This window comes from Lepidothrix coronata, unplaced genomic scaffold, assembly GCF_001604755.1.
Source record: "Lepidothrix coronata isolate B3197 unplaced genomic scaffold, Lepidothrix_coronata-1.0 Scaffold85, whole genome shotgun sequence".
Classification (NCBI taxonomy): Eukaryota; Metazoa; Chordata; class Aves; order Passeriformes; family Pipridae; genus Lepidothrix; species Lepidothrix coronata.
The window spans coordinates 2,553,429-2,569,331 of NW_016690265.1; the positions used below are offsets into that span (position 1 = coordinate 2,553,429).

The window sequence follows — 15,903 nt, forward strand, 5'->3', positions numbered from 1 at the left end:
CCTGCTCACTGCACAGCGCTGCGCAGTGTGGGATAAACCCCACTCGTCACAGAATAACAGAATATTCTGAGTTGGAAGGGACCCACAAGTATTATCGAGTCCAGCTCTTAAGTGAGTGGCCCACATGGGGACCAAACCCACAACCTTGGTACTATCAGCACCAGGCTTTAACCAACTGAGCTAATCTCAGGGTCCTGCCTTGGCCTGGCCAGTACAGAACATCCACCTCCCCGGGCCAGCCCGTGTACCCATGGAGTGGCTCTGCTGCCCTCTGAACATCCCAGGGCAGCCTCAGCATTGACCCACCTTTGGTTCCGTTGTGGGGCAAAACTCCAAGAGCAAAACTTGAATATGGGGAGGGTTAGCTCATCTGACTCCTCTCTGCCCAGGAGGCACCTGCTGCACCTGAAACCGCACTGGCTCTCTGTTGAGCAAGGAGCTGCTTGTATCTCTCCCAAGTCTGGAGTGAATTCATCCTCAGGACAGACCAGCATAAAGCTGTCTACCTTCAGGATGTGGAACCTCCTTCCTTTCCATGGCTGGCTGGGATCATTGATGGGGCAATGTCAGGATTCTCACTATAAGGCTCATTTTTTTCAGAATGGCAGGTTCCCGCTCTCTGAAGATATCTCTTGTCATCCAGTCCCTGCTCCTCCACTCCTGCACCTCTTGCCTGTATCCCCATCATTGCTTCCCTGGGTCCTGCTGCATTGGTTTCCCTCATTTTGTTTTTAATCAAGTTCAAACTGGCTTGTGAGCTGCAGGATAATGGCATGAGTATGTATTTGCACAGCAGTTTCATTCTGGGAGGGTGCTCACCCACTGTCCCAGCTGGACAAACAGACACGCACAACGCAGGCTGTCTGACACGGAGGCAGCAGTTCAGCGCCAACACCGAAGATGCAGGATCACAGGTAGCTCAAGGGTGGCTCACACCAGCTGTGTTTCAGCCCAGTTTTATCCATCCACAATGGCAGGATGGATTCTTCCCTGCTCTGGCTTTGTTCATTGCTCTGGGCTGTGATGCCGTGGGATGTTACTGCATTTTTGAATTTGCCCAGTGCAATCAACACAGCAACATCACCATTATGAAAATTTCACCAGAGCTTTCAAACTTCACAAGTTTTTAGGACTTCAGTTTGTTAAAGGAAATACGGCACCCCAGGATCACAGCATCCTCCACTACCATGTGGTGGCCCTGCTCAGAGGAGAAAGTCAAACCTCCCCTTTCAGTTTCAGAACAGAATGAAAACTGAAAGGACCAATCACTCCTTCACTCTCAGAGCCTGGACATTGTGAGTCAGCTACCTTTGGTGCTTGGCAGCTGCCAGGGCTGTTGCTTCTGGGAGCTGTCACCACACTTTCATGTCTGACCCACACTCAGAACCCAAGCGTTTCCACTCAGATGTTGCAGGGCTGAAGGTCTCATTTTGGACATACCCCTGTGATGCTCCTTACCTATAATCACACCACATACATCACTCTGCTCTGGCCAGGAGCTCCAGATGACAGTGGTGGACCTCCCCATGAGGGGAGAGCAGAGCTGAACTAAGCAGCAGTCACTGGAGCCTCACTGTCTGCTTTGCAAGGAGTCAGACAAAACCTTAATATGGCTTTCTTTAACTGAGCTTTGGAAACCTGCTGCCATGTTACATATCCACCAAACATCCCCCAGCTAGTTCTCAGTTCAGGTTGTGCAAAAGATAACTGAAATTCAGCTGGGCTGTGGTGGACTGCATGCTCTGGATGGAAGGAAAGAAACCAGCAAAGGCACCACAGGAGCTGAGAGGCTTCAGAGGTAAGGGATGTGCAAGGATAAAGGGCTGGGCTGAGGAGAGAGAAGGCACAAGGATGACATAGGGTAAAGGATGGCCAGGCCCAGGAAAGGAGGAGCATTGCCATTTTTCACAAACATTGCATCTTGGAAGATCAAGAAGATATTAAACGATGGGCTTTTTCAAGTGGCAGTGACAGAAAACGCAGATGGCTTTCCTGAAAATGTGAACCCTACCGTTCTTGGCTTATGAAGAAGAAATACACTGCACTTGCCATGTTTCCAGCAAAATCAGAGCAGCACACGCAGAGAAAACCAAACTGGGCTTCTCAGCAGACTCCAGGCTGAAGCTTTGTCTGCCCTAGGAAAACAGGCACTTCTGGTTCTCCGGGCAGGTCTTCATCTGATACTGGAAACCAATGATGTGGGACTGTGTCCTATTCCAGTGGGTCTGTCCTTCTGCCCCACCTGTGAGCTTTGGGGGTGAAACATTCCTTGAGCAGATGTCCAGAGGGCCCTTTGCATGGATCACATCTGAGGGCTGCTGCCTGTGGCCAGGTCAGAGTCTGCCCCCAACTCCCCAAAAACCCCTTTGCAGACCCTAGCTGACAATGCCCAACACCTCTCTCCATGCTCACACTGTCCCTGAGGAGGATGCTAGGCTCCTGGATCTCTGTGCAGAAGAAGAAAAAGCATCAGGCAGCTGTGGGAAGTGTGATTTTAAGAGCTTAAGGCCTCTCAGACAGCAAAGGAGGGGGGTGTTTCAGATGCCTCTCTCTTCCATAGGCTTTGCTGCTCTAGAAGCAGCCCAGGTCTCTGTGGCATCCAGAGCTAGTGTCCCCTCACCCCAGTACAGAGGGAAGGGAACCTGGGGCCTGCGCCTTGCAGCACTGGGGCCTGGAGGCGTCACTGAGCAGGAAAACTGGAAATACCTGAAAATTTGCCTCAGCTCCTTGCTGGAAGGCATTATGCAAGGAAAGGAAAATCCCAGCCTGGATCAAGTGCTGGAAAAACCAGTGTAAAATCAGCTCTGACATGAGCCCAACCCACATAGAGGATGATCTATATTGCCTACCCTAAGGCTACATGTACATTGCTACTGGAGTTGGGTCACTTGCTGGCCCTTGCAAGCAGTTACAGGGCAGCCTTGCAGGCCAAGCTAAAAACGTGACTTTCTGCTCAGCAGCAGAACTGACTCTCAAATAAAGCCAGAAAAACTTCAAGTAACCTTGTCACATCTTTTCCTGCCTTGTCATTGCAGACCTCATCTTGGGCCAGGGCATTCAGTAGCTGCAATTCGAGGTTTTTCTATTTGTGGTTGGTTTGACATCTAATTTTCCTCTCTTTGCTACAGAATATCCTCATCCCTTCTCTGCTCCAATTTTCTTTCTGCTTTCCTCCTTTTACCTCCCCTTGGTCCTTTTCAAACTCCTTCCCCCCTGTCTGCTGCCAGGATGCAGTGCCTGCCATGTGGAGGGTAAATAAGATACTGCTCATCCAAGTCCCATCAGCCTCCTTACAACATCATAAAGCTACAGACATACTTTGGTGATCGTTAGTTAAAACAATCATTGTTTAAAACACCAGCAAAATAGCTATTGGTCAAAAGTACAGTCATTAACCTCATGTTCTCCTCTTCTTCCTTAACAAAGATGGATACACATTGACAGAGTTGTTCATGATGCAGCAGATTTTGCAACAGCATTACCCTGCTGACCCAAGCAGGTAGCCAAAATTCAGGTGGCTGGAGGTTATTTACAGCAAGAAAAGGAACTGACTGGGGAGACAGGTAATTTTCCAAAGCAGTGTTGCTAATTTACAAAGAAGCTGCAAAGTCCTGCACTGAAAACCCCAAGAAATGAGCATTTCCTGGCTCACACTACCTGTGTTATTCCCACGTGCACAAGAGCTCTCACGCTCTCAGCTTTTCTCAGGGTACGTGTAGTCCTGGTCCCTCCTTCATGGCACTGTGGTCCCAACACAGCCCCTGGGCAGCCTCTCCCATACATCACAGAGCTTTGCTCTGCTTCCACAGCACTGTCTCCTGCAGCTAGTTGAGGTGAAAGTCTCTGGTAAAATCTGGAAAGAAAACCCAACATTTTTTAATCTAATCTTGCAACAAAAATATTTTCAGGAAGAAAGACATGTTGTTTCCCCAGGACATCATACCCAGTGTCAGGTACCTTAGCTGAAGATGCTTTAAATCTCCACAGAATCATAGAATCACAGAATGGTTCGGATTGGAAGGAGCCTTAAAGATCATCCATTTCCACTTCCCCTGCCAGGGGCAGGGGCACCTTCCACTAGACCAGGTTGCTCAGAGCCCCATCCAGCCTGGCCTTGAAGACTTCCTTGTTTGAAAGTATTCCTCATAGCTGCACTGAGATGCTCTAGATACATCTCTGAATAATTGCTACATAGCTCAGATTTTAATGCTGCTTTGATCTAGAGTGGGGTTTCTTCAACATAGATGTTATTGTACATTAAACATACACGCAAGTTCCAAAATCCCCATTCGGCAGAGGATAAAGCCAGCCGTGGGTGTGCACACTGTTTGGGAAACATTTGTATTTAATTCACAACCCACAAAATTCTTTCAACCCAAAAAAAGTTGTAGGAAGAGATTAATCTTCATATATCCCCTGGGGAGACTTCCACAGCTGAACTAGTCACCTGAACTCCCTTTACATACAAACCCAACTTTCAGCTTTTAGCGCATGATTCATTCAATCTATTTGAGAGGTCCATGTTCTGTAACTCCAAAGAGGCCTGTTTTCCCCCTTTGCTGTGCCCAAAGCAGAGGCCAGCCAGCTCCAACGCCAGCAGAGATCTGTGTGTGACAACAGATCCCACCTCTGGCCCTGGTTACCAATTCATGGATTTTTACCAGTTGGAAATAATTTGGCATGTTAGGTTTTATAGTGACTTATTCACGGCACCCAGACAGGCAGGGAAGGAGGGAGCCTTCATCACTGCTGTGATGGGTAACGGCACACGGCAGGACTGCAGAAACCAGGATTTGTGTGTGGTTACTGCAACACCGCTCTCACGGCACAGGGGCCACTGCCAGTGTCGGTTCCTGAGCAGAAGATTCATGAACCCTCAGCCCTGGGGGTCTGTGCATCAGGAAAGTGGCCAGCAACACGCTCTCAGGGGGAAAACAGTGTCCTTAAGAGAAGGTGCTGCAGAGCTACTGCAGTCAGAGGGAGCAAAGTGAGAGCAAATCTTGGGATGCTAATTAATCCCCCTTTGGGAAGATATTTATTAGGCAAATGCCTCACATTCATATGCACATCTGCAGTCAACAGAGAGGCTTTTACTTTCTTCACAGCCCAGCAAAATGGGAGGTGGGAGGTTGCTGTGACCAAACAGCCAGTGGTGCTGGAGGTGCTCAGCCTGCTCTGGGCATCTTGGGTCAAGGGTGGAAAAAACAGTTGAAGTGACCAAGGTCCAGGTTGGACGAGAACCTGGAGGCAAGTTGAGAAGAAGATTTTTAAACCTGGATACCTTCCTTCCTCCCTCACTGATAGAGACATTGCAAAGGACAGGGTGGGAGTCATCCCTGACAGACTCATCCTGCTGGGATGAACTGTTCTGAAATCACTGCATTAATATAACCTGGGGCAGCTTTTGCTGTCAACCAGTTAATTTCTGAGGTTGATAGATACAGCCCTTGATGAGCAAAGGATTGTGGCTGCTTGTAGCTCTTGCAGAAAAAAGAGCCAGCAGGACCTCTCCTTGTCCAGCAGACACTGAGCAGTGGGTCACAGAGGCTTGCAGGGGACCTGCCTTGGTGCTCCCCACTCCTTAGGGATAGATGCTCTGCACCAGCAACTGCTCATCCTGAATTGTTTGCTTCATTTGCTATCACACAGATCTCATTGCTACACGAGTTACAGTAAAATCTAGTCGGAAGATGTTTCAAGTCATGCAAAGCCCAGGGGTGGACAGAAACCTCAAATTTCAGAGGGAGAGCAGGGTGTGAGCTTGTCAGCAGGGGAAGAGGTAATTCTGTTGTACCTTTGCTGGATCCTTCCTACAACTTTTGAAAAGGAGTGAGTCCCCCTGACCCAAGACAAGACCTGCCATTTTGGGAAGGATAAATAATGTCATTTCCAAGGCTTTCTGGTTTGATGTGCTAATCCAAAGCAGTCAGGCTAAAGCAGACCTGCTGAAGGCAAAGCATGTTTCTTACCAAAATACTCAAACATCCTCAGCCCCCAGAGCCACAGAGCCTGCTCTCATTATCCCAGGGTTTTTTTCCCGAACATACCAATGGATCAAACATCTGTACAATCTCCTGTTTTACACTGAGGAGCAAGAGCTGCTGAGAGCACTGGCACGACATTCAAACTTTAAACTGTCCATCTTAATTAAATTAGTTCTATCCGTGAGGTTCAGCAGTCGGTCATGGCATGTGGGAGATTTACCCTCAAGTCCTGGAGGAGCAGAAGTAAACCCAAGAGTAAAATCCTCAGTGACTTGGGATGACAACTGTGTTCTTAAAGACCAAAAGTTCCTGGCAGAGCAGTTGCCTTGCCAGCAAGCTGCTGTTAACAATATCCTTTTCATTCCAGGGACCCAAATCTGCCGTCTGCGAACCTGACTGGCTTTTGCAATTGATTTCAGAGAGGCCCTTAATTTTCACTGACATTTGCTTCGGTCAGTCACAGCTTCCAGCTCGTTCTTCCCTCCTGCCCATCATGCAGCACCCTCAGAACCTACCCTTCACCCCCATTTACAGAGGAAGCTGAAATCCTGGCTTTGAAACAAGAAAAGCAAAGTTTGGCATTCAGACAGTGAGGAAGGACTTAGGAAATTTGGTCTGGTGCTTTGTGTCTTCTCTGAGTCACTGCATGATGGTGCATAAATTACTGAGTCCCTCTGTGCCTCAGTTCCCTCACTGTGGCCAAGAGTGATGGTACCCTCTTATCTCAGGGGAATAGGAGATATTAATTACTACTCATTAGATGCTCAAATGTGGCAGCATAAACAAGTATTTAGTGCCTTTCTAAAGATAACTCATTTGCAAACACTCAGGTCCATAGCTTGGGACCGGAATTGGGAACTCCCTTGGCTGTTACATAACTGCAGCAGGTTGGTTTTTTTTTTTTTTTTTTTTTTAAGGAATGGGTTGTTTTTATTACTGTAGTAATTTCATAAATAAGGAATGCATCTGACTAGAAAGGATGAAACAAAAATAAATGCCTGTTTAACCCAGGCATATGGAATCTAAGCATTATCTTAATTATATTTTTGAAACAGCAACCTCCTCTCTTTGGCCCAAAGCTTTCAGAATTCAAAGGCAAACACTGCCTCAATCTTTTAAATTTTTTCCCCCATGCACAGACTCTTTGTGTTGGTGAATTTGGGGCTGCCAGGTACCTCCCAAGTGCAGGAGTCCAACTGCTCCTTCCTTGATGAGACGTGATGGGGGGATGCAGGGATGCTGTATGCCTCGCCTCTCCTAAGTGGGGTGATCTGATTCCCATGGGAGGCTCCAGTCTCGAGCAGGAGACCCTCTTTTGGCCAACTCATCCACTACTGTACCTGCACCATGACTTTTATAATCCTACATTTTGATTTCCAGTACAGTCACAGGCTTTGGGAGCTGGGGGTTGCTCTGGCTGCAATTGCGGATGATGCCCATTAGGAATGGGAACTGTGCGGGCGCTCCAGCAGGCTGGCAGCGCTGCAGTGCCTGGCCACGAGCAAGTCCCACAGCTACCCGAGGAGCAGATTCTCACCAGGGACGCCTGATGCAGCACAAGCCTGTGGGGTGCTGGCACTGCTCCGCTGGGTGGGAAGGTTTCCAAGTCCTTACCTAATCCTTCCTCTTTTCCCCTCCCTCATACTCCCGAAAAATTTTTAATAGAAAAGCAATGAAACCACAATGAAATCACCACAGCAAAATCAAGCTTTAGCTTGAAGCAAAGATCCAGTCACTGCATCTTCCCGAGGACCAAAGTGCACCCCATGAGCTCCAGGGCAGCAAACCCCGCAGAATGCCAGGGACACAGCCGCACTCCCTGACGGGCGGGTGCATCTGCCGGGAGATGCAGGGACGAAGTTTGTAAGGAGGGCGCATGGGTGCACCTCACAGGGACACGTGCACCTGGCAGGGGGATACTGGAATGTTAACTCCAAGGCGGCTGGGTGCAAGGGGGGTGCACACGTGCATTTTACCAGAGTAAGAGACACAAATGAAACTTTCATAGGGTGTACGAGTGCACCTTGCAGGTGGAGGCACAGCTGAGGCTCGCGGGAGGTGCAAGTCCCAGGAGGATGCATCGGTGAAGTTTGAGGAGAGGCACAGCTGCTACCGCGGGGGGCTGTCACCGGGCAGGGGGAGGCGCAGACGAAGCTCTCGGGGGATGCACTTCACAAGACCTGGGGGTCCGGCGCCTCCCGTCTGCCCGCCCAGCATCCCCCGCCCAGTCCCGTCCCTGCACCGGCCGCGCACGGCGCATGCCTCGGGCAGATGCCGGCCGGTTCCAACCGGGAGAGGCCGAAGCTTTTCGGGTCCTGCGAAGAGGAGGAGCCCGTCCTCCTCCCTGCGCATCCCCCCTCCCCCTCCATCCTTTCTCTCCGCCCCGCGGAAGGGCGCGGAGGCGGCGGGGCCGGCTGCGTTTCCCGCATCCCGCAGCGGCGTGGGCACGGCTGGAAAAGTTACTGACCAAGGGATGGGGAGGGGGATTTGCTCGGGAGGCGCCGGGGGCGCGGCTGCATCCCCCGCTCCCCTCTGCCCCCGCGGAGCGTTCCACGCGGGATGGTTGGAGCTGGGGCGGGAGCACCCTCCGCGCCCCGCGGAGCTCCGCGCAGGGACTCGCTGGGTCGCGGGGAGCGACTCTCGGTGCCGCAGCCCTGCGGGACGCGGTGCGGGGCCGGCCCAGCCTCCCGCCCCGCAGGCTCCCGCAGCGCCCCGCGCAGCGCCGCGCACCCGCAGCGACTGTTCCAGAAAGCCGCCGGGCGCACGGTGCGTTCGCAGTATATACATAGATAACTACATAAAAAAATAAAGAAATGACGTCCCCTTCCCCCCCCTCCCCGCGCACCAGTGAGTGCGGGCAGCGATGTTCGACCCCCGAATGCCCGCGCAGCCCCGCGCCGTAGTAATTTGCAAGGGGCGGTGCAGCGATGGGGGGGGGGAAGGGGGAGGTGTCCCGCCCCCCCGATCACATGGCGACCCCGCGCAGCCAATGCGGGGGGCTCTAGGACCCCGGGGACCCGAAGCCCCCCCCGCCCTATATATGCCTCTCCAAAATGCAGCGGGGCTCCTTCCTCCCGTCCCGCCCGGCCGCGCAGCTCAGCGCCCCACTGCCCGCGGGTCTCCGTCCCGGCTCCGCGCCCCGCTCCTTCCCCCTCCCCTTTTTCCTTTTTTTTTTTTTTTAATTATTTTTTTCTTTTAATTTTCTGACCTCCCCCTTCCATTTTTCTCCTCGCCCCTTCCCCGCGGCCGGTTTGCATGCATTGTCTGTCTCCCAAGATGGTTTGTGAGACCAAGATTGTGGCGGAAGATCATGAATCAATCCCGGGATCCAAAAAAGACACGATCATTGTTTCCTCCTCCCAGATGTGGCCCTCTTTGGCCGGCTCCACTCCCTCCCCCCCACCTCCCCTCACCCCACCAAAAGAAGACCCCCGGCGCGACAATGTCTATATCCGCGAATTCCACCCCTCCGAGCAGGAGGTGGTGTGCCGCATCTTTTACGAGGGGATCATGGAGCGGATCCCCAACACGGCGTTCAGGGGGCTGAAGCAGCAGCCCCTCACTCAGCTGCTCTACGGGCTGCTGGCGGGTGAGTATCCGCTCCCTTTTGGGGGAGGGGGTCGCCGGGTTTATTCCCCGGCTGTGGGTCTAAACAAAATGGTCGGAGCGGCGGGAGGCGCCGGGGACCGGTGTTCGGGCGCGCTGCGGCGGTGCGGGGAGCGGGAGCGCCGCAGCATCGTGCGGGGCGGCCGCGGAGCCGCAGCGCTGCGGCGGGGGCAGGCGGGATGGGAGCGGGATGGGAGCCTTGCGCCGCCGGGGGATGCGCGACCCTACCACGGGTTGTAAGGGTGGGGAGCGCTGAAGGGGAGGCCGCCGCGGGGGTGAGGGTAGATTCCGTCCTTATGGTTATTGCGGGGCTGGGGGGTGCGCGGAGGGGAGGGAGCGCGCCCCGCACCGCGCACTGGCCGCCCCCGCGCAGCCCGGAGAGGGGGGGGACGAGCCGCGTTCCGGCGTTGCCTGGAGACGGCCGGGCCCATCAGTGAAAGCCCCCCTTAGCCCTCCCCCGGCGTGAGGAGGGGGTGTCCCCTACAGCAGGGCCGAGGCGAGGAGGGGGGGGTCACCTCACCTCCTAGAGTTCAGTGCCCAAAATTGCGCTCGCAAAGTGTCCCGTTCCCGTGCCAATAATGATTAATAATGTGTGCCCCCCGCACCGGGCGCGCTTTGGGGTGGTCTCCTGCCCTCGGTGGCTGCAGGAGGGTCGCACCCCGCGTCCCAGACATCGGGGAGGACGGGGCCTCGCGCTGGAGGGGGACCCCCAGCAGGCGTTGGGGCGCAGCCGGCAGCTCTGGGGCCGTGCCGGGGGGAGCCGCCGGCTGGGGGGCACTCGCAGAAGCTCCCCAGGTGTTCGGCAGCCCGGCGGGATGGGGGCGGGCGGGGTGGCTGCCCTGGGAGTAGGTGCTGATGGAAATAGCACTGCCGCAGTGGCGAACACATGGCTGCGGAGCGGTGCCCGCAGCGCGGCTTCTCCGCCCGGCTGCGTTCCGGCCTCGCCGGGGAGAGTGAAGGGGGCCTGCGGTGTGCTGGGCCCTGGGGGTCCCCACGGCCCCGCTCCAGGGGGGCTCTGGGACCTGCCGTGGCGTGGCGACATCCTCCCCACCGGCTCCTTCCAGGACCCCATAAACTTCTCCGGGTTATCTCGTCGCGATACACTGTCCCTTAACGTGATAATCTCGAGAGCGTGAATTGTGTGTGTACTGCAAATGTATATTTTGACTGTGATTGTTTTATTTATTTATTTTTATAATGAGTTTGTATTCCGAAATCAACACTAAATTCTCTTTTCTGACAGGTGTCGTTTATTTCTCTTCCTTATCTCCATAGTAATGTGCTTTGTTGTGACCAAGTCCTTCCTGCTGACCTGCTGTTTGCCCATCTTTCTGATGGGCATGAGGTACTACTTCAGTAGAAAAGTTATCCTGCACTATCTCGATTGTGCGCTGCACACGGACATGTCCGATATTGAGCAATATTACATGAAACCGCCAGGTGAGTACAAATTCCCCGAGGGAGCCTTCCTTCTCCCAGCCTGCTGGGGAACATGGCTGCTCCCTGCTGCTGGCGCCTTTTCCTCCTGTCAGCAGCACTGAGCAAGCTCAAAAGTCACCAGAATGCAGCTCTTTAGCCACACTAGGCACAAAGCCACCTCTGGTTTTGGTTTGGCTGGGGTTTTTTTTCTTGGTTTGTTTTTGGTTTGGTTTTTTTTTCACTACCCCCGCAAGGTGCCTAGTCATCCAAGGCACCCTCTGTCCACCCCCTGAGCACAGCGCTACCGGGTCCCACAGCCAGCCCAAGGACTCCGGCGTGGGTGCTCGGGGACAATGATGGTGGAGAATGCAGGTTATTCACTGCAGGCTGGGTCCACCCCAGCCCTTATGTCTTGAGACTGGTATTTGCTCCTTGAACTTGGTATTAGCTCTGACAGCAGGAGGAGAGGGAGATGAAAGGCCTTTTAGCCCAAATGCATGGAGGAGCACATTTTAGCTACTGTGCCCATTTTCCCATATTGTTCAAGAACATTCCTTAATGTAGGTGTTTTGGAAGAGGCACAGATCAGATATGTAAAGGACTGTTGCCACCTCAGTGACAGTAATATGCGTCCATCCGTGTGTTACATATATGAATATAATTAAAAATACAGTATCTCACTATGATATTTTCTGGTTAAGCTATAAAAGATACCTTATGTGATAATTAAAAAAAAAAAGTCCCTTTAGAACCTGTGAGGTGCTGTTTCCCTTTTTGTAGGCACACACCCATGTTGAGAACCAGAGCAAGGGAATGCCTGGGCAGTCACTCGGGGTTTGAGGTTTGCTTTTGGTGGTAATGGTGAGCTGGGAGAGCAAGGTAATGCCAGTATCCCACCTTAGTTCCATCTTCTCGGAGTACCTGCTCTCTTCTTGGGTATCTACTGTGTTGTTTTTTCATGTGACTGTTTTTGCTGTATCATTGCGGATCCTCAGGTGTGACGGACGTCTTCCGGGCGCTTTAAGAGGACTCCTAGGTGGTACCCTGGCCACAAACTTTCCCTCACTTTTAACGTGCAATGTTACATTTTGCTAAATGTAACCTTGCTAAAATGTTGGTCCTCCTGGTAGGAAAATCCCCAGATAGCTTAGAATTGCTTGCTTTAGATTTCGTTTTCCATTATAGTGCGTATCTTGTCCAGGTCTTTGTCCCATATTACACATAGGGTTTGTTTCATTTACAGGGCTTGTTTTTGTAAAAATTAAGTGATCTGTGACTTGTATTTAAAAAGCTCAATCTTCATTAAAGGTGGCGTCACAGAAATAAAAGGGTTCGTAGCAAAACATCTCTGCACCTCTGTAGTGAGGTTCAGCAAGGTACTGGGCTGGAGAAAGTAGCAGGAGACTCCAGTAGAATAAGAACATGTAATATGGAGTTAATAGGTGTTTGAGCTACTTTGCTCATTAATGCTCAGGATTTGTGTGGTCAAAGTGGTCGCAGTGCCTGTATTTATAACACTAACAGATACAGAAAATAAAGGAAAAGGACTCAAAGGAAGAGTAATGCCCTCAATTTGTTTAGGGTCAGTAATGTAATCCTGCTCAACTGTGCTGCCAACATGTCTTTGAAATGTTAGCATTGCTTTTATTTGGTACCTGAAAGGGCTAATTGCAAGTGTGTGTGGGCTGTAATTTTTGACAGAATTTAATCATGTAATTAGGCTTCTACCATGCCATAAAAAGCAGATTTATGGAATTGTTGGTGCTTGTTAAAGGTTCTTGATGATAGTGGTGTTAAGCAAGTTGGCTGGAGTAATAATTGGATAAAGACCAGAGAGGCTTTGGAGGCTGGGGAGGAGAAGGGTTGTGCATGCTGGGACCAGCACCCTCAGTGATGCCTGTCTGTGTGCCATGAAGCCGTGCGGCAGTGATGAGCCACACTGGCATTGCCCATCCCACCCAAAGGACAGAACAATGACAATAAAGCAAATTCCAGCCCCAACTTTTTCTTTTATTTGCATAGTTTACAAATTAACACCCAGGCGGAAATGGTTGCAGTGGGAATGAGAAGGGCTCGTTGTGTTTCTGCAGCTGAGATATTAGTGAGAGCTTTCTCAATGAGGTGTTAAAAGAAGAACTGGTCACAGTGAGGATAATGGGGTGCAGGAACAGGGGCACAGAGAGGCTGGAGATGGCCAGAGCTTGACTAGATCAATTAAACCCAACCTGATGTAACTGCAACTTGGCCTGGCTTTGGCTGGGAGTACAACCAGGCAACTTCCTGCTCCTTCTTTGGAGGATCTGTGTTTACCTGCTTGAATTTTTATTTTTTTTTCCAACATGGAGACTAGAGGAAGGGAGCATTTCTGTGGTGGGGTTATGAATTCCTGTTTCCTAGGGTGATGAACACCAAGGTAGAACTGGGACATGGTCTTAAGGTCTTGGATCATGATGTTGGTTGTGGCTTTGGTGAGGTTTTGCCCTTGGAATCTGTGGTACCCCGGCACGAAAACATGTTTGCAGAGGGCTCTCTGTGGTGCCCAGGGTTGGGGTACGGTTGTATAGAGCATCTACAGCAAATAGCCTCTGGTAAGGCAGGGATCTACGTGAGAGGATATTTTAACTATTAAAATGGGTTGTTCTTGCTGGTTTTGTGAAAGCATCCGCAAAACCTGTGGGTCAGTTTTAAAACCAAACTGAAAGGATCCAGTTTGCAATGGGATATCATAAGCACTCAGGTTAATGATTAGTGTTGAACAGTTCCATGAGTTACATTGTATTAGGGTTTTTCTTCTGTCGTTTATCTGAACTGCTCACCTCCAAGTTAGTTATGGTTTTAATTTTCCTCTGCTAGATTTTGTATGGACTGAAAAATATGTGCTGATAGTGATTCTGCAGAAGTACACTAGCCAAAAATTAAATCTTTGTTTTCTCTTGCCCTCCAACACTTATGCCAAGAGTCTGCCAGAATGTTTGGTCCAGTGCTTAACTTGGAGCTTGTACATAATGGTGTGACTTGAAATTGTTCTTAATGTGAAAGGAATTGTGTTGAGTCCTGTGCTGGAGTCTTAAAACAGACAGTTGAATGGTTCAAACACCTTCCTGAGCTCTTCGTAAACTTGCGTTTTTCATTTTAAAATAGCACTTATTGGAATTCACTTTTTTTTTTTCCTTCTTCAAAGGCTATGAAAAAAGACACTGGGGTGGTGGAAAAGAAAGGAATTGGATAATGGGCTTAATTGTCAACCAGAGTAACTTAGGCTCTAGTAAAAAAAAAAAAAAAAAAAGGAATTCATTTTAAAAAGAGCCTTGCCTTTTGCATTTATCTATGCAAAAAAGAGGAGCACAGCTGGAGCTTGTTTTATGGTCTGATGATTTTGATGACTAATCAATTTTACAGTGTCTGTTCAAGCTTCTGTCCCCGTTGGTTGTGTTGTATATTTTTTGCAGTGGTTGGTGTGTTAGAGAGATTCTTGCGAGGCTGAGGTCTCTGCTGGAGTGCTGATGGAAACCAGGACTCCTTTGCCTCCAAAGCAAAACCGCTGCTCTCCAAAGCAAGTGGAGCTGGGGCTTTGTGACGAACTTGCTTGTCTTTCTGTGGTTGTTTAAAGAGTTGTCTCCTACTGCTGGCTGTCCTAGCAGGGTCTGCTGAGGGGTGTGCATACCTGTCCTGCTGGTGCAAAGACCTAGTGGTGGTGGGAGCTGGCCTTTGTCAGGGTTTTAGGGACTGGTGACAAACTGGGTAGCTGCATAGCAGTGCCCAGTGCTGCAGAGGAGGATGGACAGACAGCACAGATGGGCAACCTGGAGAGCTGAGGCTGCAGGACCTGGTGGAGCGTGGGGGCATCTGCCTTGCCCAGTGCAGCAGACAAAGCTGGAGTAGCTGCTGCAGGAGGTGTCAGGTCACATTAACTTCACTGTGCTGAGGGCTGTGGCTTTCAGCAGTGACTGCACATCTGCAGCTCTTGCTCTGTGGGTGCCTCTGGTTTCCTCATGCTGGGACAGGAAGGGTGCCTCTGCTCTCCTGCCTCTATCCAGGGGTGAGCAGAGCCTTCCCGTCCTGCTGCCCTTTGTTCCCAGTACATGAGGGTGCAGATGAAGTAGTGCCTGCACAGAAATCCCAACTTCCCTGGGGGACAGGCCCTATAGAAGAGGAGCTGCTGGGGGATGGCTTGTTAGGGTTCAATTTCTGCTTCTCCTGGGTGGCACAGTACTCAGTCGAACCCAATGGAGGGATGACCTGCCCTTCCTGGCAGAGGTTTTGGTTTCGTGTCCTGCCAAAAGGACACCAGTTGAAGTGGAGCCAGAGTTGTGGTGTGAGGAGATAAGATCCTGTTTGCTTCTCCTGCCTTTTGAGGTGTTCCTTGAGTTCAGTGGGATGTTCATCTGGTTAACAAGCAAATATTTGCGTTTTGCTTGTGGATCAGGCCAGTTGGCAGTGGATTCAATGCCAGAGGGATTGAACCCAGATGTTTGCAAGGTGAACAGCTGGGTATAAATCATGTGGTTCCTGTTAACCTTGCTCTGTGGGTGCTTAGCCCTGCAGAGGCTGTGGGATGAGCACCAGTGAGTTTTGGGGTGCAGGGAAAATACAGGGTCTACCTTGGGAGGAGATCCTCAACCCCAGAGCTGTGGTTTCTCTGTCATGCCCAAACACTTTGGAAGCCCCAGGGAGAGGGGGCCCGGGGAGTGTTTTTCCCCACCACTGAACCCCCAGGCGGAAGGTTGGCCATGGAGCCCAGTTCTTCCACATTCTGGGTAATGCTCAGGCTGACAGATAAGCAGGAGCGAAGCTGCCAAATGATAACATTGTTTGGAAAGAATAGAGCAGCCCTTGCTTTGCAAAGAAAGGGCTTAGTTACCTGACGCCAGAGAAGGCTCAGGGCTGCTGCTTC

The 15,903-nt window shown here is 51.1% G+C and overlaps 1 protein-coding gene across 1 annotated transcript in view; it reads left to right on the forward strand.

Moving 5' to 3' along the window:
* Nucleotides 1-9,031: 9,031 nt before the first annotated feature.
* NAT8L (N-acetyltransferase 8 like) overlaps nt 9,032-15,903 on the forward strand; it is a 34,019-nt gene continuing 27,147 nt past the window's right edge. The window contains exons 1-2 of the mRNA XM_017820821.1: nt 9,032-9,573; nt 10,866-11,030. Of these exons, the coding sequence (XP_017676310.1) occupies nt 9,240-9,573; nt 10,866-11,030 (499 nt within the window). The 5' untranslated portion in view covers nt 9,032-9,239. The remainder of the gene's footprint in view (nt 9,574-10,865; nt 11,031-15,903) is intronic.